The sequence below is a fragment of the Pygoscelis adeliae genome, unplaced genomic scaffold, assembly GCF_000699105.1.
Source record: "Pygoscelis adeliae isolate BGI_AS28 unplaced genomic scaffold, ASM69910v1 Scaffold38, whole genome shotgun sequence".
NCBI lineage: Eukaryota > Metazoa > Chordata > Aves > Sphenisciformes > Spheniscidae > Pygoscelis > Pygoscelis adeliae.
The window spans coordinates 8,750,759-8,775,910 of record NW_008825614.1 but is presented as its reverse complement, the minus strand read 5'-3'; the positions used below and the strand labels follow the sequence as shown (position 1 = coordinate 8,775,910).

At 41.2% G+C, this 25,152-nt stretch overlaps 1 protein-coding gene across 1 annotated transcript in view; it reads right to left on the bottom strand.

Moving 5' to 3' along the window:
- The window catches only part of MICAL3 (microtubule associated monooxygenase, calponin and LIM domain containing 3), a 114,523-nt gene that overhangs the window by 20,459 nt on the left and 68,912 nt on the right, over window positions 1-25,152 (bottom strand). Inside the window, 12 exon segments of the mRNA XM_009332877.1 lie at window positions 2,354-2,447; window positions 3,196-3,303; window positions 5,148-5,198; window positions 8,939-9,033; window positions 9,977-11,852; window positions 13,467-13,558; window positions 13,961-14,086; window positions 14,714-14,818; window positions 17,991-18,053; window positions 20,572-20,709; window positions 23,854-23,943; window positions 25,056-25,152. The exon segment at window positions 25,056-25,152 is cut by the window's right edge and continues 40 nt beyond it. Of these exon segments, the coding sequence (XP_009331152.1) occupies window positions 2,354-2,447; window positions 3,196-3,303; window positions 5,148-5,198; window positions 8,939-9,033; window positions 9,977-11,852; window positions 13,467-13,558; window positions 13,961-14,086; window positions 14,714-14,818; window positions 17,991-18,053; window positions 20,572-20,709; window positions 23,854-23,943; window positions 25,056-25,152 (2,935 nt within the window).

Sequence of the window (25,152 nt, the reverse complement as noted above, 5' to 3'; positions counted from 1 at the left end):
TCATTACAGAGCCTAGTATGTTCTCCTAGAACAGTCAATACTGGTTGCTGTCTATGGGACAGCCATTACTTCGATCCTGCATTGCAATCCTTCTCTATTTATGTGGACAAAGTATGTGCACAGGAGGCATACCTCCCACCCTCCCACATTTCTTCCCCTTGTACAAGCTTATTAAAAGGAAGAGATTTTTTCTTCAGATGACAACACCAGTTCATACACTGCCCTTCCCTTTTTTAACTTTTGTTTACATGGTTTCATTAGGGGAGGGACTGATCAGAGACAAGGGCATGACTCCACACCTTTACACAATGGTACTTGCAAAATGCAGTGGTCACTGTTAGGTCAATATCTTAGGCAATGCAGATGACAAGAAAATTATAATGCCTTCCTGAGTAATTAATGGATATTGGAGCCAGAAATTAATTGTACTTATGGAATGTGATTCCACAGACTTTAAAAAGAAGAAATTCAGTTATTTTACTGCAAACATATGTAAAATGTCCATGCAAGAGTGGCTAGAGAGGTGAAGCATGGAATTAATTTATAATCTTGTGTTTCAGTCAACACAGGTTAGAACATGCCGCCCCCCTCCCTCCCCCCCCCCGGAATGTGTTTCTTGTTAATCCCCTGAAATAACTGGAAGAGTTGAGGCTGGTGAATTCTTTATGACAAAGTTAAGCTTCTGTAACCATAACGTATGATCTGTTGATAGAAACATGTTGCAAGAGCAAAGCATACCCTAGAGACTTCCTGAAGAAAAGAGATTCATTTTGCAAAGAGTGACCTACAATTTCATAATTCCGCTAGGAAATTCACAAATACACAAGCTCATCTAAGACTGCTTCCATTTTGGGAGAGCTGGGAGTGAGAAGTTAGTTATACAAGGATTTAATTCTGCAGTCTTCCATATAAAATAGCAATTTTTACTCTTGGTCATATTCTGCTCTCCCTGAATGTTTTTTAGGCTTTCTTCTATCATTCTTCAATGATAGAGCATTCTATCATGAAAAATGTTCTCTCAGCTGCTGAGATTTCCCACTTGTGCTGACATATCTTACGTGAAAGTCATTTAGCAGCTGAGTAATCAAGACAGACTTCCAGATGAAAAGAAGAAAAAGGAAAAGAACAATTAGAGATAAGAGAGGTGGTAAGTGCAGTAACTGGCAGGCCAGAGAACAGAGTGGAGCTACACAGAAATACACAGCATAAGGAAGGAGGCACCACCGCAAAGAAAGAGTTTTTGCACAAGGCTATTTTTTGAACCCACAAACAAAAAAGCTAGTCAGATCGCAAAACCACTGAAGTCCTCAAGATTGTTCTCCACACTTGTAGTATCTATTTGCTTTGGTAACCACTCAGTCCTGCTGCTTTGGCACACCCTTATGGAGCATCAAACATACCTAATCCTGGCCGAGTAGTAATTGGTGGGAAGTCACAACAATTTTCCTCTAGTGAACCTTCACTGCTTAATCAAGTTCCATCTTCACAGGCATAGCGGTGACTCTTCAATCCAAGCAATAAGCCAAAACATTTTCCAAACACCTGTTCCACTATTACATTTCTGATCTTTGGACCTTTGTAATCAGGTACATAATCCTGGGCCTGTCAGGTATACATACACTGCATTTGCCTGTTGGATATTTGACTCCTTGCAATTGAGGATTCTTTTTTCCAAATCATTATGCTACTATCAGCATTATCTGAACCGAGTACTCCTCCACTCATATGCTTGCCAGATCAGACGATAAACATTTAATTTAATTCCAAGTACACATAACATTCCTTTAAGAAGAGCTTGACATTGATACCTTCCAGTACACGTGTGCATTTCTGCTCTACACAACTTTGTCAGAAGTAGCCAGTGTGCTGGGCTGTGCAGGGAGGAAGATGTTCTGTGATGGTCCCTTGTAAGGACACTACCTTGATAATCCAACACAATATAGAAAGCACACACAATTTCACAATTACTTCCTTGACATACAAACAGGGTTCTCTTACTGTGACAGCTTCATGTGAATTGCAGCTAGGAAACCCCTGCAATTTTCTAGCTGTAATATCCAGTAACATGCAGAAACAGTCAGACAGCCATTATTAATAGTTGGAGAATCACCTCCTAAGCCTCAGGCAAAGACAAGCGAACTAAGTGTCTGCCGATGGGGAAGTCCCACAATTAGAAGAAACACAGGAAAAACAAGGCCTCAAAAAGATAGTAGAAAAGGGAGAATGGATTCACACTGGACTCTCTCTCTAGGCTATAATGGTCCAATTGCCTCTAAAATACAAGCAGCTATGGACTACTGCACAAGCACTTAATAAGAAAACATTAAAAAGCAAACCAAGTTCCGATGGATACCTGCTTCTCCCCGAAGGGCCTTCTCCACAGCAACCCCTCTCTCTTCGAGTTGCCTCTGCTTCTCTTCCACTTGTTCAAGCTGCCGCTGGATGATCTGTTCAGAGAAGAATGGAGCAGAACCTCACCAACAGCAATTCTCCTGCTCTGTCTGCAGCACTCATCCAGCACTAAGTGACTTCAGTCAAATCGGCCTTTTCAAAAACAAGTATTTGTATTCAATAATACGCTGCTTCAAAAGCTAGTATCACAGTCCCTCCAGTGACAACATCCTCCCCACCCCCTTGCATCCTACTCCTTAATTTTGCAAACACCTTGATACTCACCTGTTTGCTACAACTCCAATCACCTTCCTAAATGCTGAAGTGAAAGGTGATGCTATTCAGTCAGCTGAGCCCCCACCTCGAGTTTTAAACAAATCTCATCACCTATAGATGATGCCAGCAGTTTTCCAACAGATTGTCTGGTAATTAAAGGTTAATTTGGTAACACTTCCCCAGCAGCATAATCTAGCAAAGCAATGATAGGTGCAACTTCATCAGGTATTATCTGACTATCACTGGTCCATTCAGTGCATGACGCTTCACTCATCTCCAGCTAGAAAGGTGTTATGGTCATTATTTTTCTCACTGTAAAACTACCATGATAGGTTTCAGCCATTCTTGCCATGTCTGTGACATGATATCGAATTTGAAAGAGGGAGTAGGAGCAGGGACAATCATGTAGAAATAGAGGAAAGTTCCGTCTCTGGATCCTCTTCTGACACACTGAGAGGAATGTCAGGATCATGGTGCTTTCACATAGAGTTAACTGTCTGCCATGACAAGAAGCTTGTGAGACACTACCTGAGCTCTGTGTAACCTCTTTAGCTCCTCTTGCTTGGCTTGTCTACGGGCAGCTTTCTGTACCCGCCGGGTCAGCTTGGCATTCAGTTCCTCTTCTGTGTAGGCTCTCTGAAGGAAGGAAAAACAGGGGCAGATTTTATTTGCATGCTCAGAGGTATGGGGAGAGGGATGACCATTTTCTCTTCCAAAATCTCAGAAGGGAGCTGTTCTGTCTTTGCCGTGGCTGTGTCAAAAGTCAAGCTTCCGTAGGCAAAGGTGTTCACAGTGCAGTGAGCAACAATTTCAGGGTCAAATCAGGAGTGAAGAAGCATATAAGCCAACTGCAAAACTGTGATTTTATATAATGTCCCGCCCCTGTCTTCCACTGCTATATGAAACCTCTCCCCAAAGACCAAATCAATTTTTATTCTATTTCTCAATAGATTTAGCCAAATAGATTTAGTTAAATCAATGAGTACCATATAAAGGGGTCACCTTGATTTCATTTTAAAAGAGGGTAAAAAGCATGTCTACATGAACAATTATAGCAGTATAAACTAAGAAATTATTATAGACTAGAGTAGTTGTATTGGTATTCCCCTCTCCCTATTTTATTCTGGAGCAAGAACATCCATAGCTAGGAGTTATACTGGTGTATCTGGTAATGACTACCTGTGGAAATTTGTGCAACTTTTCTATGAATCAAGAAGGCAAAAAGACATTCTGGTGCGAGATGGGAAATCCCATCTCAAGAGCAACCCCACAAAACTGGCTGGTGTAAAACAGAGCAAACACCACCTAAACTAAAACTAGAATATTACAGCACCAGAAGCCATCCAAAAGGAGAAGGGCTATGTTTATAGAAATAGAAAGGTATTTTCTCCTCTTCTTTTCTCTCAGTGAAACTAGTTTAAAAATAAGTAAGTGTTTTTAACATTACTGAATGGGGTTTAGTATCTTATCAGGTGTACTAGTTGGTTGTGTTGTAGTCCAGGAGGGCTTCCTCTGGTAGACTTTTTAGAGTGCCAAAGAAACTTCACAACTGCATTAAGTGAACTACAGTGAAGAAAAGAACTCTCTTCCCACATACATATATGCAAGCTTTAAGGGACAGCTGTAAACAGATGTCTTCCACTTCTGGAAAGAGATCTTCTCCATGGACAGTCAACTTTAAGGACAAAATGTTATGACAGACCACCCTGAAATTTGCTTTATCTAGTTACTGTACTGCCACATTGGTCAGCCTACCTCTGGTTTATTGTTCTCAGTGAATAGAGTTTAAGGTAGGATCACAGCTCTATTAAAAAAATCCCTCAGATAGGTGGTTAGCAAGCACCATCATTAAAGCTCCAAGAAGTTAACACTTTCCTCTTTCTTTCTTTTTTTAAAACACAAAATCCACAATGATACTCGAATCAGAAGGTAAAGTGATAGAGGGTGCGACTTTCCTATTCCATGTAACACTGTTGTGACTGTGAAGACAGGACAACAAGAATTTCAGAAAGCAGCAACATTCCTGAAATAGAAATGCAACTTCTGTCTTGATTTTAGCTTGATACAGTTTCACTAAGATTTCGGTGAACTCAACAATTTTGAAGGATGCTGATTGAAGTGTGACAATTCATTTGAACTCACACTCTAAGTATTAAAAAAAAGAATACACATACATATTTAACTGCCTTGAAAACCAATTTGTTCTGAAGCTCAAAGATCATCCACATCACTGTACAGTGGTGCACTGCTGTGCACTGATAATTGCATGCATTCTAACTAGACAGACAATTTGGAGCTTAATGCATTTTTGGTAGACAACCTCTACAAAGAATTTGCTGCCCATGTCTGCTAACATCTCACGCATGCACAGTCAATGATTGTGATGTTAGTGCACATGTGATGGGTAGCTTTGGATTCAATGGGTTAATATAGGGACATGCAATGCAACAATGGCCAACTAGTGGGAATGGAGACACTACCTTTGACGAATATGATCTCTTGAATGCCAAGGCGTGTGGTACATAAATCGACTTTAAAGGGGGAATGGTAAAGGAAAAAAAAAAAAACAAACGTACAAAATGAAGCAAAATCAGTTCAACATTGAAAACAGATGCACAGTAATAAAACAAAGCTGTTTTTAAATGAAACACAGAATTGTGCAAATGCTGAACGTGACCCAGACTGATGAAGCACAATGGAACTTCCATCCGCAAAATCAAGTTTCTAGCACTCGCCTGAAGGCAATTAGCTTTGGCAGCCTCTGAAGATACAGTCGATTTGGAAATAGCTTTTTCTAGAGGAATTATTTGGCCTTTATCTACCTATGGTTTTAAAGCCCACTGAGCAAGCACGTGTACATACACATATAAAATTTTGGCTTAGGATTTGGAATAATGGCTTATGCTGGGGCATGTTTGGTCTGAACTGGCTCAGCCAACCATATATTACTCTGTCACACAACTCTCCGTTTACAATCTGATTTACAGCCTCTCCTAGGAGTTGTGTTTATTTCATGGTTTTAAGTTATCTCTACTTCATAGAAATGATAATTTGCATTTAACTAACATCATAAATCTTCCTCACTGCTTTGTGACAGGAGAAACACAAGATGGGCTTGGAGTGGGTTATGTGTCCTACAGTAATGGAATCTCCCTGTCTAGAAAGAGAGCCTCCAGAGAGCCTGAGGAGCTAAAATTATGAGAAGGAGGAGGCAAGGAGGAGGCAAGGAGAAAAAAATCACTACCTTCTCTATCCAAGGACATTCTGCGTTACCCTGTACCCAAAAATACGGCAAGTAAACTACTTGGGGTTTATAAGAGAGGTAAATTTCCCTTGTGTCATGAAGTACAGATGGCATTGTGCCATTCTGGGTGAACAGCCAGCATTTTGCATTTTCACATTCAATTAACTAAAAACAGTCACAAATGAAAAGCCGTAGAACAACTTCAGCATGTATGAAAACTTCAGTAAAAAGCAAGCTACCTGCGGTAGTAAAACGCATGTCTGATAAGAATACCACAATTGTACAGGAACAACGACAAACACACACACAATGACACACACCTGTAAACACGAGACCCACAGGGCATTTACATTAGGAATTCTTTACAAGATGCTTCTCTTGAAAGACGCTACATTAAACAACACCGAATTAATTCACTACTGATCACAAAGAACAGGCTAAACAGAGCAAGCTGTCTGGGAGGCAAGCTCACTACAATTACCAAAAAAGCAGCACAAGCAGAATTTCAGTTTAGAGAAGGGGTTCACATAAAAGTTATGTGGCACACAGGAAGTCAACTCTTACCCATAATAAGTAGCAGGCAGTTTGTAACTCAAAAAATATAACCCCCACCCTAAATCAGTAGAAACCCAGTTTTGTCAGTCTCAAAATTCAGTTACATTTCTTTTGACAGCAAGGCATTCCAGTGTTTGCATGTACGTTCTACATCCTTGGACAGGATGCAATAAAACTAGGTAAGTGGAGTTCTCAGATTCCTTTCCTCTAAATAAATTCATTCTCAAAACTATTGTTTAGAAAATAGGCAAATGCTGAGCAAAGAAATTCTTAATGTAATTTCAGCAACAGCAAATGGAAGAAAATGAGACACCACCACCATACCCTTGGCAGAGCTAGCGAGATATTTTCAGTATTAGGATTCCAGGCATCTGCCACTGTCACCTATCCCCTCCAATGCTTAGTGATGAGATCTTTTTCTCTGCAAAAGCCATTTTAAATCAAAGTAGCTCAGCACAGAAAAAAAAGTGACCATCAAGGCATACCGAAGTCTGAAAACAAGCATGGACCTTACCAAAGCCCTGCTTCCTCCTGAAGGAGCTTACAAGGCAGAACAGTAACTCTGTAACTTTTACCTGAACCCCCTGTATTGCATATCTGTCCTCTGCTAGCCACAGGTACCTCATTCTTCTGCATCTCTTGGAAAATGAAAAATTTCTCATGAAACGCCTTGAGGGCATGCAAGGAGGAATGGAAGGGGGAGAGAAAAAAGGGAATAAAATAAAAACAAAATAGTCTTCCTCTTAGAAGAGATCTAGATCAACTAGGGAGACAGATTAAAAAAGAGGTAAGTAAATATAGAAAATTCCTACTTACTTCATCAACTCCTTCCACCAGCCTTAAATTCATTAGTTATTCTAATTCATTCCACTATATATACACATAGAAAGCATTTCCTATGACACTTCAATTTGCAGTACTTCCATACCTTTGCCATCTGAGCCAAGTATCAACTAGATCCTGCCATTGGAGACTGATTTGTGCACACTGGATGACAAGTTTGAGACAGGACGCACAGACCACCATGTCTGTGACGCTACCCTCTCAAATGGTCTCTTCTTTGTGAGTTTTTTTAACATATGAACCAGGCACCACCACAAAGGGACAGGGGGGGAATACATTTCTCATTCTTCAGTACCAGAAGGGCCTTGAAATCTCTGCTTATTCCTCCAAACCTTGCAAACTCTGTCTATCAGAGCTTAGAAGCTCTCAGGAATAAAAGAAGGGCTCTTCCCCATTACTATGATGGAGCAGTTCCTTACGTTTTTCACTTATTTTTGTATTAATAGTGCCATCCTAAATTGAAATAAATAGTTTAAAAGCAACTAACTTTGGCACTTGGCTCTTACCATATATTTTCTGCATATAAATATGTGCAAATAAACTAAATGTATTTTTCTCTCTGGGCTTTTATGGAGACCCACTGGTGTCTCCTCTTTCCTCCTCAGTAACTTCCTTAAAGCACCATTTAAAGTGAAATTATTTTGGCTAGAAAGCCTTTGGTATGTCTTACAATATGACATTATAGCCCTAGCTAGGGAAGATTGGTCAGGAACAAGAAACAGCTCTCTCAGAAGAAGCAGAGTTCATACCAGACCACACTGGAACGAGAACACCAGGCTAAGACCAACCCCTATATACTGGCATTTCATAGGGGCTCACGACTATGTATTTCAGCTTCACAGTTGTTTATCTACACACACAGACACATGGAAATACTCAGCAACAGACTCTATGATCTTAAAGGTTTTTTTCAACCTAAATGATTCTATGATTCTAAGTACTCAAAGAAAACAGGGTCAAAATGGAAGAAACAGCTGATGGCTCATCTTTTCTCCAAAAAGAGAAGGTACTAATTCAGACTGTACACATTCTCTTCTCCCAGGAAAAATAAGCAAACCTGCATGTGTTGCAAAACTGCAGCCTGTAGCTTACCTCTTAGTTGATGATCTGTCTTGACTATGTTCTTGATGTATGCAAAAGTACATTCCTGTCTGTAGTTTGCTTGGAATTCTACCACTTCAATCTATCAAAGAGGCTGGTACAACAGTATCCTAAAATCGGACCCTTACAAAAAGTGAGAACTATCTCATTGTTATCTTTTTGCAATAACATTAGAGCCAGAGTGAAATTTACTCTTCTGACACTAAATGTCTGTTTTCTGTAGATCATTGGCATGCTCACAACAGGGACAAAATTCACTATTCTGACTGTGATATTCGTTGTAAAGTAACGTCACAGTGAGACAACAGATCCTTCATATAATAACAGTGGGGAGTAGCTTGCAATTGTGAATCCAAGTGAAACCAACTTATTTTAGGCAGAACAGTCAGCCAACTTACAAGAAAGCCTGTTCCACAGAAGAAACAGTAAGAACAACAAAATTAATCATCCAGGTGTCTGATATGCTTCTCTGAGCCTGTGATCTGCACGATCCTAGATCCATCTACAATGCATTTCCCATCTGCCTACCTCTCGCTTGGATTTCTGGGATGAGCGTTCCAGAATATCGTCACTGGAGAGGTCAGAGTCCTCTGAGAAACTCAGGTGTTGACGGAGCTGCAAATCTGAGAAGCCAGGAATAAAAAGGGAAAGTTAGAGAAGTGGTAACTATTCTTTCCGTAAAGATTTCAGAACTCAGTTGGTAAGTTGTTTGATTGAGCTTCAAAAACACTTAGTGCTTTTATCCCAGTCTCAGTTGCTTCGCCTGGGATTACAGAGTGATCAGAGAAGCACTGCTCCACAAAACGATCAATGTTAGTTAGAAGCTTCATTCTAAGAGAGCAACACTTTCTGCAAACGCTGTTAAGAATAACAGTCATGATTCTCCCTTTGTACTGTATCAATGCTCTTATGATAGATACGTACTTGGATGACAGCAGCTGGCACTATTTTGGCTATTTGTACAAGGCCAGAGAAATGTAACATATTTGCTTTCAATCACATTTATGGCTAACTTATTTACTGTATCACAAGTTGCCATTAAACACCTCTGCCTGCACCTGATGGCATGTGAGAGATTTACATGAGGCCACAGAATCCCCACTTCATAGATCAGCAGACAGTTGCCAGATCACTGAGAACACAGGAGTAACTGCATCTCTGCAGTCTTCAGCATCCATGGAGCCAGGTTGAAAGAAAGAGAACAGACCACCCAAGGAAAAGATGAGGATCAGATTTAAAATAGAGATGACATGTCACAAACAACTGATTCCAACAAACAGTGCTTATTTCTCAAATCAGTCTAAGGCAGAAAACAGATGTGCCTTCTACATATCAAGAGTGAAGCTTGTATTTAAGGATCCATTTTTTTCAGTGGCATATCAACTAATTCTGTCAATACGCAACCATACAATTCTAGTTGCTAGCACTTATCTTGATCTGCCCATTTGACACTGGGGAGCAGTGTCATTCAGCACAGTAGCTGAATGACAAAGCAACCCAAACTTACTTTCAAAGCTCCCTAGCTGTAGGAAAAGTATATAGTGCAGAGGCACGTATCTATTATACCTGCAGCTGTAACCAATGGAGAAGCTTTGTGCTTGCCAGAATCCACAGTGGCACTACTTGAGGGAGTACTTGGGCAGGATTTGTCATCAGTCTTTTTCTTCTTGTCCTTCTTATACCCAGAGAAAACCGACTTCCATAACGACCTAGGCTTTGTTGCTTCCTCTGTCCCACCACTAGATTTGTCGGAAAGCCTGCTGTCATTTTTGGATTTCTTCTCCTTTTTGTTCTTACGAGGGGAGAAGAGGGAAGTTCTTTTCTTACTCTTCCCGCTGGAGCCTTCTGAAGAGGTGACAGACCCTTCAGGTCCAGCCACATCAGCAGCAGGAGTGGAGAACTTCTCACTAGCAGCATCATGCTTTCGTGTGGATCCCTCTGCTATTTTCAAGGCCAGATGCTTTGGAGAGTCATAAAACAACTCTTTGGTCTTCAAGGGCATAGAAGATGCCTTTCGTGCCCTTGTGGTCCCAGCAGCAGCAGCTGCAGCCATCTCCATATCTTTCATCTTACACAACTGCTTAGCCATGGCATCACGCAGTGCTTGGCTCTTGACAGACTTCTCTCTGGCTCTCATTCTTTCTTCAGCAAGCTCCTTGGCCTCCACAGAAATTTCAGGCAACACTCTCTTCTTTTGGTTAACCCCTCCTTCCATTGAGGGTGGACCACCATTTTCTTTGACCAAGGACAAAAGAAGTGGTTTCTCTGGCCTTGGCCTACTGGTAGGAGGTGTAAAGAACTTCTCATGAAGGCTTGAGTCCTCTGTCCTGTCATCATATGTGTCTTCTACATCATCAGCAAATGGAATCTCATCCACACTCTCTGCAAAAGACTTCCTTACGTCATCTTTTTTGACCTGGGTTGACTCTTTGGCAGCAGAGGTCGGCTCGTGGCGTGGGGGAACAGGAGGTGTTGATGCTGGTGTTGGAGGTGACCTGGCTTCAACCTCTTTCTGCCAGACTGCTTGATGCCTCTTTCTACGCAAAGTGGCTGGTTCTTCACCCTGAGGAGGTGGTGGTGGCGGACTTGATGGAGGAGTAAGCATGGTAGAATCAGAAGTGTTGAAGCTCTGGCTAGCCATAGTTCTCATGTTAGATGAGCTCTCCTGAAGGCCAAGTCCAGAACTGCTGGATACATCTCTCCTTACTTCACTGGAACTCTTTAGCTCTTTCTCTGATGGAGATTTTGGAGTGAGCAGAGAAATCTGCTCGTTTTCTAACTTGGACAGTCCCTGTCTTCTTGGGGCAGGCTGGGGTTTCACAAGATGGATCCTTTCATCCCCTGAAACATTCTCACTATTAAAAGTCTTGAGAGGAGTTGTCTCAAGGGCAGATACAGTGAAGTTTGTCTCTAAGCGTTTGTTTCTGTCTACTGGAGTGAGCCCTAAGCTCCTCCGGATTTCAGCACTCTTCATCCAGAACTCTTCTACAAGGTTACTCCGTTTCAGGGCTTCTTCAGCAGTAGTAGGGCTCCCCAGTTTTTCCACCTCATTATCCTGGCCCCTAAGGACCAGTTTGGCTAAAGGAGTAGATGTTAAGGCTGGGACAGGTTGGAAACATACTGGAGGCTCCACTGGGGATGGAATGGATGTTTCGGCAGAAGGCAAAGGCTGGGAACAGATAGGCATTTGAGCAGATGTTGGGGATGAAGCCAATGTTGGTGCTGCTGGCTGAAACTCTGCTAGTGATGTAGGTGCAATGGCTTCTGGTGATGCAACTGGCTGGGATAGCACTGGAGATGGTGGCACCAAAGGGCTCTTAACTTTCCTGTCTTTGGGCATTTCATCCTTTGGTCCTTCTTCAAGAATGAAAGGCTCAGGAAAAAAGCGTGCCTCTGGAGATTTTATTGCACGGGATACTTCAGCCAGGGGATCTTTTACATCCTGCAAAAAATGAAAAAGGGAAATATTAATAGTCACGGGGCACATTAGAATACTGTTCCATTTTGTTTTGCTTTTAACAAAGTTAGCAATAAGGAAACCATCCAAGTATCAAAATACAAAAAAATCCACATGTGGCATCCCATTTGCAGGCCTGGAACATCACTTAGGGTTTCTCATCAGGTATGGTTCATTTTTCTGCCCCATTGTATAAACCATCCTTTGTAGATGATAACAAGGCAAATTTAATTTTTGGAAGAAAAAACACTAAACTAAATTCTAAATTTATTTCTACTTTTCCTGCGTTCCCTTCGAATCTCCCAACTCTGTGTATTGTGGTGGTCCCTTACCTCAGACAGATTTGATGCAAGTCGCTCCAGCTCTCATCAATACACCACTTTCTGCTGGCTAGCATCTGCTGTAACGTTTTCTTAAAGCAAGGGGTGCTTTCTCTGTTAAGGGTAAATTAGGCTGCAATTCCCTTGACCCTTAATGGTCTGAGAAGTCTTGGTTTTCATTTCCTACATCCAGACTGCCATATTACTCAGTAGCACAATTCATGTTTTACACTTTAACCCTTTGGCAGTGGACTCCTGTTATTGAGTTCTGATACTATTCTTCCCAATGACATCTTTTGCACCAGCTTTCTTTTGAATGCAGACAGTTTGGTTAAACTGACACTTGACCATCAGAGCATGAATCTCTCTATCTGTGTGCTTGTATGACACATATTAAACACCCAGGTCTTGAGTACTGCATTTAGGCACTGTCCTGATATAAACAATAACTATGTCTAACAGAATCTTTAGATGGTCCTGAAAAAAAAAATCCCTTAATTTTAATAGAAAGTGAATCTTGTCAGCAATTGCTCTCGGCAAACCAGCCTTATCCCATAACATGTCCATTGTAAAAGTAAACTGGTTTATGACAAAAGTCTCTAGGATAAAGTCTAATCTTTTAGTAATTCCTTAAAAACAAACACTTGGGAGGGAAAAATTTGAATTGAACATTTTAAGGGTCACGTACGTCCTGCTTTTACACACCAATAGCTGGAAACACCAGAGTATGCTTGCATGGTGACTCCAGGGCTGACAACATGACAGTACATCATTGATGTGTCTCACTTCCTTAAGCTGAACTATGCTGTTACTCTGGAATAAATAAGCACTGCTTTGGTTACTACTAAGTAATATAAATATAATTTTGAATTGCAACTGTACAAATCTGCTTCTGGTACAGAAAAGATAGCCAAACCAGGATAAACAGGAAACACCCTACTTACGGCTCCCCTCATGCATTTTATTTTTTATATACATATATATATATATCTCGTTAACTGCACATTGAAATTAAAATAACCTATATAATTCTTTTTGGGGCTTTGTGATGGGAACTTGTGTGACTGTGCCAGAGCCACTACACTCTGAAGATAGGAAAGAAAGATAGTACATTATTTTGTAAGCCTAAATTAAGTCAGATTTCAAGAAGATCAACATAAACTATAGAGACAGGAAAGGAGGAAAGCCCACTGCTGTCAGTCCTCATTAAGTTATCCAACAAACTGTTCTATTGAACTACAGGTAGTAGGTAGAAAACTTCAAAGATTTCCTTTCTTACCTCTGCTTGTTTTGCTTTGGGACTATCAACTGGAGACAGAGGAAGAACACTGTCACTAGATGACTGGATAGGGATGGATGGCTTGCATGGATCTAGGGAAAGCAAAAATGTTTCCAAAAACACATTAGACTGCTAATAATCTATTTTTTTTATGTTACATAGAGCAAGTAGTGACAAATTTCTCAGCTTTTTACAACTTCTAGATTGGACATCTGGAACATGGACAAAAATTTTTAAATGTCAAAAATGGTACAAGCTTCTTAATGTAAAAACTTCTACAAGAAAAAGCAGTTACATGGATTCTCACGCTTTAGGAAGCTGTAATTAATGGATTCAGAACATTCTTCTCAAAATGTTAATGCAAGCAACATACCTTGCCACTGAGAGTAGTCAGATGGTTCAAATCCAAGACTGTCTTCTCTTAAATTTAATAAGTGTATAGACTGTCTCAAATGCAATTACAATAATTCAAACACTGATGGGAAAGCTATTACCTTCTGTCATACTGCAAGAAGCACCTTCTGCTTCTTCATCTTCATCTTCAGAGACTTTTAGTTCTGGCTCTTCTACGCCACCCTGATGTAAGCGAAACTCCGCTTCTGCATCAGAGGGGATGTCATCTGATCACAGATGGGACAGGGGGAAAAAACCAAGAGATCTTGGATACAAGTCCCTCAGGACATCTGCTTATTATTTAAAAATCTTTCATAATCCTTTCTTTCTATTCACATGGTGCTCATCAGTTTCATAACCTGAACACTTAAATATTTCACTCCTTTTTTTGTGTGCTAATTAAAGTCATTTAAGCAGTAAATGATGGACTATTAGTACAAATAACTAAATTAGTAATTGAAGTTATACCTTACCAGTTTTCTGGAAATTTTTCAATATTTTCTGGCATATGCAGTTAATTTTACACTAGCAATTTTTGGCATAATTTTGTGGACTTTTCACACATTTACTTCTATTTCTGTTATTCAACAGGATTAGTACTGAATACGGACACAAGACCAAGCCCTCTAGTTAGCAGATGGTAAGAAGACACGAGAAATTCATTCTATAACCCATAGCATTAAGGTTCTTCTGTTTCTTTTTGTCCTTCACTCCTGGCTCCTCCTTGACTATTTGAAACAAACTCCTACATCGCTAAAAATAAGATCAAGTTTAAGTACCCTCACACAAAGTATTTTCTGCCAATACAATTCTGTACATATAACCGGTTTAAATGATGCACGGTGGTACCCTACCATCATCCAGCTCTGCACCCGTGTCTCCTTCTTCACCTGCCTGCCCTTCTGTGTCTGCAGGCTCTGTGCCCAGCTCATCCTCCACATCATTATCCTCACATGGAGCTAAAATATAGTCAAATATTGAGGAAAAACAGAAAAGAAAAGAAAAAAACCTATACAGTGAAAAGGTTCTACATTGAATTGTACCAACAGTTTATAGTGGAGATATTTATTAATTACTGCCAAAACAAGAAATCCTGAAATGTGTCACCTGGAAAGACATCTATGGTGAAATGATACTTCCAGACTCCAACAAATCAAGGAATGCCTGCCCTTGGGGAGTCTCCAAGGCATTTGCAGTGAAAGCAGCCAGGGCTTTTCTGAGCAACAGGCCTTGTGAAAAATTAAACAAGAAGGGGACCAGGAAGACATCAAACCAGAAAAAAGTTTACTGTTCTTCCAGCAAGATTACTTTTTTTTCCTTTACCACACCAGAACAGTTACCACCACTTTATAGCATACATGTATTAGGTGAAAACTGAAATCTCACAATGTACCACAACTGTCCGGCTGTTGAGGGTGTAAGTCAGAGACAGAGTCTAGCTCTGGGCTTGATCATTATTACATCTGGAAACTGTTTAACTCTGTGCAGCTATAGTAGTCTTTGGTAAAAGGGTCTAAGAGACTTGGTATGCTGTACAAGTAACTAGGTCACAAATTAATTGAGATATTTTAAAGTAAATAAAAAGATATATTCAAAACTTTATTTTCTGTTACAGATCATAATTTGATTTGCTGGGTCAAAATAAAGGAAAGAGTCTTGAATTTATAACTCTGAAAAGGGCATTTGACATTACTACTTGTGGCAGGATTTAATTACAGGAGGAGAGACAAGACCAAACTGTGGGGTCTAAACTTCATTATTAAATGATACTTTTTTAAAAAACCTAAACCGTGTGACACCTTGTCCCATCTCTAGTGCTATGGATTACTTGCTTAATATTTTATTTGTTAAGCATTTTCATAAAATGTAATTTAAATATAAAAAAAGAAGCAAGCACTTTCAGGTTTTTTTCCACAGTAGAGTCAGTCAACTACATTTTTAGATTTGTGCAGTGAGTTAGCATCATGTTCAACAACATGCAGACATTTAACTCCGTTGTATATCCTATTGCAAATGCATACACAGTCAGCATGTATTATTACGTACAACATTTGCAAATTGTACATATAGGATATGGTCCTATAACGATGATAACAGATATATTTATAACCTTCTTGGTTGCACCTATACCAGTAAACTAAGCGGTGCAAGTCTCTAGACCTGAATGCACACAGTGTCATACTGTCACCTTTAGGAGGGCTCCTGGCATGACTCCCAGCAGTTAGTTCCCATGGTAGGGCTAGAGGCTGTTTCCAACAGGCAGTCCGGACGCAACTGCCTGATTCTGGGAAAAAAGTTTAGCCATGTGGGAGTGAATCATGCTGTGCCAGCTTTCTCCTGAGTCAGAGAGTAGGCCCTGACCCTTTTTGTTTACTAGTGACAATGTGGCTTTTGGAACCATTTATATGCTAGCATTGCTAATTAAGACAATCTTGAAAACAAACCAACCCTCCCTAAAACTGCGGTCTTGCAGCCTCTCCTCTTTCTCTAATACAGGTTTTTGCTTATTTCAAAACACAGCCTTCAGTGGGTGGTTTGTCTTCTTCCTTCAACCTGAGAATTCCTCTTTTTCCATGCTTTTCCCCTCTGCAATATTAAGACAAACATATCGGCTAGTTTATTTTCTGTCAACTACTGTGAAAAGGCAGTTACACTTACGTGTGATAAAGCACTGGCCTATTCCTTTATGAAACTTACAAAAATCCAGAGTCCTACAGATGTCAAGCGTAGGGGACAATCATATGCCAAAAGCTGGACTGCCCACAGGGGCATTTACAAATCTAGTGAACAAAACCAAACTGTGTCCCAGTCTGATTTTTGCTTAGGTATGCGGTAGCTTATGTTATTTTGGAAATAATGATGTCATGGGATGGTTTTATGGTAGCAGCAAACGTGAGTAATCTTAATAAAAACTTGCAAAAATGTAACTGATATTAGGAATATCTGATACCACTATGTGTATGTATGATTTCAGATCCAGAAACCATGAACTAACATGACACACATAGGGAGTGTTGGAGAGAGAGAGGAGAAAATCAATTCTTAGGTTGGTGCACAAAACTCAACAGATTACAGATGCATAGATAAGTAACAACTTGGTGCAAGGGTGGATCCCATTTTGAGGGACATGGAGAGCTTGCAGGTGGCGGGTTATATTATACATATACTGTGCATATACGTATACGCGGTTAGGATAAGGAGCAAGAGGCCAAAAGCTGTCACACAATAACTCAGAAGCTACACACTATGGCAGCCAGAAACTGGGATCAGCACTTCATATCAGCTAGCAGCCGTGAGCAGACTGCATCGTGTGCAGACATCTTGTAAACACTGCTGCCTTGCCAAAGCAGCAGCAGAAGCAAAGTTTTATAGGCAAGCTAGCTATTCTGATGTGCCAAAGCAACTTAGCTGTAGTTCAACTACCTAGCCACAAACTACTGCTGTTCCACTGATTTAGATACCTTCACCGCTTTACACAAATTTACTCCCTTACTCTAATCCCAGAATCTTCATGCTCATTGGTTTTATAACAGAGCTTAGAGGACCACATAAAAAAAAGCAGCTGAGCTCTACCATCCTTCAGCTTTTCTGAGGCTTTCCTAAATAACGTGAACCCCAAGTCAAAGGAGACACACAGCCGTTGCTATTCCTAAAGATCCCAGCTTCAACCTTAGCCTTCTTTCTTTGCCAGATAACTAGAGTTTGCAGTTGCTACAGAGAACTGCAATTGCTTTAAGCATTCTCTGTCACTTAATCTTTCGACTGCAAGAAAGCCCCATGTTCTTTTAGTCAAGGACCTAGAGGAAGAATAACTGGTCCAGTCTTCAGTTTACAAAGCAAATCAAAGCACTCAACTAGATTCCTCCTTCTACTTTATTACACCCATGTTAACCTCTCTGTTTGGCCTGCCTTCAGAAGGGTTACAACAAATGTTGAGTTCATGCAAGAATGGACTGTCTGAGCAAGGCGTGCATGCACACTCCCCCTTCCGCCCTCCCTCCACGTCCAGTCATGCAGTAGCGACAGGGCCGTAAGTTCCAGGGTTAAAGTACCAGCTCAGCTGCTGAAGGCATGGAGAAGAGACGGGCAGGGTTATTGTGCATTGGAATACATAGAACATCACCAAACTACCTCCAGGGACCGTCTCCAGCCACGCCTGTACCGCCTCATGGCGTACGGAGGGAAGGTCGGATGCTGAATTTAAAAAACAATAAATTGTAAGAAGTCAAAATTAGACCATCAGTAAGCGTCTAAAACAGAAGAGTGACAAAGGGAAATTTTTCAGTAGCAAATACAGGAATAAAACCTATGAGATGTTAAAGAACTGATTCCAGGCTTGGGATTTAAATTGAGGTAACATACAAATGTCAGGGGCCTAATCTTCCTTTAGGATCTGTAATGTTAGACGAAATATGGATGGCACAGTGAGAAAAACACTGCATCTGACCAGCAGGTTGCTGCTGCTGCTGTGCTCCACTTGAAACTCTGCAGAGGAGGGAAACTAAGAGATGAAAGAGCTGAGCAACGAGAGAGAGGCGGTCATAACAGGCATCCCAGAACCTATGCTGCCCAGGTGCGAATGCCAGAGGAAGAAGAGCACCCAAAGCAGAATGAGAGGGGCTTCTGTGTACTGTCAACGCTATCCGAGGCTTTCACATCAAACCCTATCGCCACTGCTCTCCAAACACCTCTTATCACAGAATACAGCTCAGCCAGGAACAAATTTGTCTATTGAACTCAGGTTGAAAACTTACAGTGTATCCATAAGTACTTATTGGTGACAGCCCTTTAAAAAAGGAAACTGCTAATACGCCTGCACACACGTGTACTGTATGACAAAGTAATTGAAGCAGCTAATCTATTGATCAGGATTGTCCTAGTTTTCCCCAGTTTTAGGGGAAGGAAAGGAAATACTGCCTTCTTCCCCAAAGGAAGTTGGAAAGACCACAAAATCAATTTTGGAAGGATCATCTTTTGCTGGCAGCTGTACCAATACACTATGGAAAAGTAGGAATTATAAAATACAAATTAAAAGAAAAATTTGGAAGCTATAGTGATATAGACCCTCAGCAGAAGCTAAAGTAATCTTAATTGTAGTAAGCTTAAGAAACTGTGTTAACATTTTTTACTTAGCATTTTAAACGTTAAGCAACTACTCTAGCAATACTGAATGTTACAGACAGTTGAACACAGCCTATTTCTGTGGTTGCAGTGGAAAGGAAATATCCATCTCTTATTTGTAAGGAGCAGATTTCACCAGAAAATCCTTGCGCATTCTACAAACTGCAATTATAAGCTTAGCCAAACTGATCTGGAACTGTGTATCAAGTTGGACGAGGATTGAAAAAAAAAAAATCCCCAAACATCTAGAACTATGAGGAAAAGATAATTATCTGAAATGGAATATGATCAGGCAACATGAGGTAAAGCCCTAGGCTTTTCTAAGAGAGATCAGTCATCAACTTAATTTCACATTTGCTGTAAAAGACACCCCTTCCCACAGCGTGCATACTTCCTCTACAATTCTGGAACAATGGCTACAGACTCTGAGAGAAGACCACTACTCACCAACTGCATGGTTAACACTTATTAAGCCTAGGCTTCTGCACAGGTAAAGCACCTACGACATACTTACCTTAAGACTATCCGTACTTAAAGGGGGCTTATAAAAAAGACGGCGGCAAACTTTTTAGCAGGGCCTGTTGCGACAGGACAAGGGGGAATGGCTTTAAACTAAAGGGTGGTAGATTTAGACTAGATAAGGAGGAAATTATTTACGCTGAGGGTGGTGAAACACTGGCACAGGTTGCCCAGAGAGGTGGTGGATGCCCCATCCCTGGAAACATTCAAGGTCAGGTTGGACAGGGCTCTGAGCAACCCGGCCTAGTTGAAGATGTCCCTGCCCACGGCAGGGGGGGTTGGACTAGATGACCTTTAGAGGTCCCTTCCAACCCAAACTATTCTATGATTCTATGACACACTGTAATATAGTCTTGAATAAGGTCAGCAGGGACTGCTGGAAGGCGCTTACAAGAGAGCTAGACTATTGACATTTTCCCCCTCCAAAGTTTTCCTTTAAGTAACTGGCAACTCACAAAGGTCACAGCTCACTTTAAAAAATAGATATACTGTCAAATCTTAAACACAGGGAGTCAAAACCACCACTGATCAGATTTGCAAGCCCTTCGAACCCCATCATTCCCTACTAATACCAGATGCAGTTACACACTTTGAAAAGCAGCAGCAGAGAAATATGCTCAATACAGAAGCTGACCCTGTTCAATCTTTGCTGTAGTAGTTACACAAGATAGCCCTTCAGCTTCCCCTAAAGAGGCGTAGAGTCCTCACTGCCACAAAAAGCACATGACAGCTTCTATTACTATCTCTAAAGTCAGTCACGGAGGGCTGATTGCCAGCACTATCAAATCATGTATGTAGTGAGGAAAACTGGTATGGAGTCAAAGCAGCCAGACAAACGGGTCAGAAGTAGTCACACCACCACGGAGCTGAAAAGCAGTCATTTTAAGTAGACACTGACCTGAAAAGCAAAATGTTTAACCGAGTGTAATTTCAGTGTAACTTGAAAGCAGTTCCTTTCAATCACTGCTGCCCCTGCTGAAGTACACTGCTCTTGAAGGGCACAGAAGCAACAGAGTTAAACAGCTGCAACTGTGATCCAGGAGTTGACGGTGTGGGGCTTGGGGGAGATTACCTCTGGAGGTGGAGGACTTTGAAGTTGGGACCATTTTTTCCTCCTCCTCTTTTTCACGGATGTGTGTCCAGTGAACATCTGCCAGGATCTCCAGAGGATCAACGGGATTTACAATCTGCTGCAGTCTAAGGTTTCCAGCTAGCAGGAGGAGGGCATGGCATACCAGGTTGTAGGCAGGGTGTATGAAGGACAGGGAGGAAAAGATGGGAGAACAGTGGAAAGAAAGGTAACGCATCATAGGAAAGGAAATGAGAAAAGAAGAGAAGAAAACATTACTGGCTAAGATCAGTTTGCAAGACAGACAGAAAAAGCTCAGCATTGTGTGTGCACGCATACACCAATACAGCACTCCTCATACTTCCCATCAAAGCTGAATAATGCCATTCCAAAGGCAGAGAGATGCTATTGAAAACATCATTGTAGATTATTTCTATTGCAAGCAGCTTCGCTGAAATGAAAGACATTCTCTGGGTGTCCAACAGTATGTGGTATGTAAATACCAATTTAGCAGAAATTTCCAACTCCTTCAGCCTATTCATGATGACTGTTGCAAAGACATCTGGCTGTTAAAGGCAAGGGACAATCTGCATTGTAGTTTGATGCACCAAAACAAAAGGTCTTTCATTCCCTACTATTGGGTTAAGCACTCCTTTCTATGCTGGGTATATACTTCTTTGTGAATTAAATTACCTGATGGATCTCAGAGTTTCATGTGTGTGCATGTGTGCGCGTGCATATGCACACAGGGGCACACCCTTACTTTAGCACTTAAAACACTACTTTGTTTACTCCTGCTCTTTTGTACTGAATTGTTCAAAAGGTAGAATTTTTTTCTGAAGAATAACAGCATTTTCATTATGACTTAACAGCCCCCCCACCTCCCCAGAAGGGACTTCCTGTTGCACAAATGAGTTTGTTTAAAAGAAATTGCATTACTCCTCAATTACCTGCCTACACAAAGCTCAGCTACTTATGGAGTGTCAAAGGGAACAATGGGCACCTGAAGCAACTGATAAGCAACTTGTTTAACCACTGCAGAATACCCACCTTGGGAGCATCTACCCTGAGGTGAGTATTATATTCACAGACCCCGTCTCTATTGCTATCTGCTATGGGACTGTAGCTTAGGTTTTATTTACCCATAATAAAATAACTCATTCTATGGGGGACGGGTGTTCAGCGTCTGCAGAAGTGGTCTTCAAAAGCAAATGACTCGTCCTGAAAGGAAAATGCCCACTTACTTTATAAAGTAGGAAGTCAATTTTCACAACAGCTGGCTTACCACTGAGTAGGGCAAAATACTGTTTCAGCAGTTTAGAACCTCAAAAGCAGTTAGATTTTCATATGGTGCACTAGTGTTTGAAGGAAACAAGAAACATTAGCAGTATTTGGAGGTCGCACTCATTATTTCCTGCTGTCTTATTTTAACGAAGTTCCTCTCTCCTGGCCATGTTTTCCCCAGACATGACGAAGTGTTTGGGACTTCTGTTTCAGGAATTACTATGTGTGAGATTTGGCATTAAAACTGCAGAAGAAACAGACAAAAGGAACTGCAGGAAGGACAGACTCGCCAGCTGGTTATTAAAGGGGAAAAGGGTTCATTCAGACACACAAACTCAAATGCAGAGCAGGATTCACAATTTAGCCAAGTATTTAGCAGTTTTATGTCTCTGCCACCTCATCAGAGAGTTTTTGTATCAATTAGCACAACCACATGGTCTACCAGAGCTACTGGACATCCTGCAGGGACAGGAACCTGGGCTTTTCTCACTCCGTACCAAAGCACTCGCATGCAGGCCCCAAGATGAGTAGAGTTAGCATTTGCATTGCCACACAAAATTTTGTGTTAAAAGGTTTAGGTTTGCCAGCAATGGCTGAGAAGTATATAGTCACTCAGCAAGGCTCGGAAAGAGCAGGTCCCACGTGATCTGCATGGTTGAAAATGGATTTATCTGGGATTTAGACCAGTGTAACATACACACCTTCAGTTACTCCACAAGTCTCTAGACAGAGGCCTGAGCCTGTCCTGATTAGGACATGGGTCCTTCTCACCTTTTCCAGTAAAGAAATAGCAGCACAGCCAGCTGTGAAGGACTGCTGCTTGGCTAACAGGCAAACCTAACGTTTCCTTGAGGTCTAAATGGTTGAGAATTTCAAATGACACCTGGTGTAAGCCTTCCCTCAAGGCTGCCTGCTAAGCTTTGCAGGAAGCTGGACATTAATTGCACTTACATTTGGAAAGGTAGCTTTCCCCTCCAGCTCCACCGTAGCACCTACTACCACTTTATAAGAAGCGGGCAGTCTCAGTATTGAACTTTTAATGGAATGAGAAGCCACCCACAAATCAATTCCTTAGGAGCCACGCCTAAAGCACACTAGCCACTGCAACAGGGGGAACTTCTTCAGTTACGCTCTTCAGCCATCTTACTAATACTTCTCATTCTTACCATCAGAAAAGTTAAACTGGGAAAAATTATAACACTGCTTCCTTTTTTTTTTAAAAAAAAAAAAGTCAGAAGCTAAGCTACAGTTGTTACAACCATAAGCTGCAAAATATGCAGTCTGACAACTGCATATGCCCTCTTACCTGCAGGAAGGCACTTGGATTTTCCTCTTATGTATTCTGTCTCTAATGAACCACATTGAGGGAATAAAGGATTAACAAGCTATTAGGACCAAGTGCTTCAAAAAACCCAACCATCAGAAATAAACTGCAAGAGAATGTATAATGGAAAATAACACAACCAGTTAGATTGGAATGTCAGATTAATTTTATGCCCATTATATGACTGACTGAAAAATCTTGAGGGACCGCCGCAGCTTGATTAGCTTCCCCCCCAGACTCTCCCCACAGACACACACTCACGAAGGACAACAACAAAAAATGCAAGTTTGCTGACACAGGCAATCTAAAGGCAGTACTTCTGATGTGTCCCATGTGTCTGACATATTGCACATGTGCAATTAGTCTGTGTGTATGGAACAAATCTGAAACTCCTAAATATGTGGGGGTCACTGTTCATACACATTACAGTAGCAAATTGTCCAGGCTTTCTAAATATCCTGAGGTACTTGGCAGCTTTATCTTTTTCCTATAACCAGTGGCAATGTCAGACCTGATACATGGCACTTGGACCAGGAGCTGAAGATAACAGCTACAAATCAGTTTTTAGGGAGCTGGTAAAGCAATTAAATAAAACACAAACTTCTCATGTGGGACCTGCTCTTTAAAACATTCCCCCCCTCCTTCGGGGAAATGGAAGTGGAGATGTATACGGGTACCTTTAAATGTACCCGTGTCCTCTTCATTTGAGAGACGTTGAAGCCAGAGGCCTTGCTGCAGCTCTCTCTCCCAAGGGCAATACTCCCCCTCTACAGCAGGGGGAACCACACATCCATATATAACACCAGACACGCGTGTACACACACAAGCAATGGAGAGAGAGAAAGAGAGAAAGGACAGAATCAGAGAGAGAGACTGTCTGGAAATCCAGCACTCCCGCATGTACTCCCGCTGTATGCAAAGCATCTGACAGGAAAACTGCTCGAATGAAACAACGTCCATACAAGAACACCATGGCATAGCAGACTAAAACACACAACGTGCATGTTACCATACTTAAAAAGCAGTCTTGACTTCCACAGATACAGCTCCTACGTTGAAAAAAGTAGCCAAGCAGCCTGCTGAGCTCATCAACAAAACTGCCATTAAGACTCAAAAAACTGGACCTCTGCTTGCATTAGGCAGCCAAAGACCTTTACGAAGAAGCTCTTTGGAGTCTATTAGTCTTCACAAAAAGGAAATGTGAGTACAAAGACAATGACAAGATCAGCAAGAAGTTTGTCATGGTGGTGAAACACTGAAGACATGTCTATTCTTAGCACAAACTTTTGCATTTTGACGACTGAGACGAACACAGGGGAAGGAGTCTTTCCCTTTTTTCCACAGAAATCCCTCAGAGTTAAAATGGCAACCACCTGAACTCCCTGACTTCTCAAGGCCGTCTTTTAACTAAGGAGAGCTACAAGCAGCTGCTTCTGGGATGCCCTGATGACAGTTACAGGGCACTACCCCTTAGTGAGGTACTCTGCAAAACTGAAAACACTGCCTCCACAATGCTTCCAGCTCTTGCTGCCAAAGAACAAAGGGCACATTCAAGTCTGATTCCCAATAATAATCAAAAACAACAATAAAACAGTACAGTGTCACAAAGCTGGGAATTGCACATGTTGGCATAGTGTATGGGAAGCATATTGTGTTGATATTAGTGTTGTAACTACCCTGTGGCCAAAGATCTTCTGTAACCAGAACGATCCACCTAAAGCTTTCCTTGACAATAACTCCCTCAAAAATCAAAGCAATAAAGAAGTGAAAGAAGGAGGAAAGTTTTCCAAGGCAAATCTTTCTCATTCTGCATGGCAAATACTCAACTCAGTTTTCCCTACTGTCTAGCAGAAAGGAAGGACAAATCAATCTGTCTAACCTTCACTCGACTCCTCGTCTTCCTCCTCTTCGTCTTCCTCCTCCTCCTCCTCCTCCTCCTCGTCTTTGTCCTCAATCTCATGATTTTCCTCAGCCTC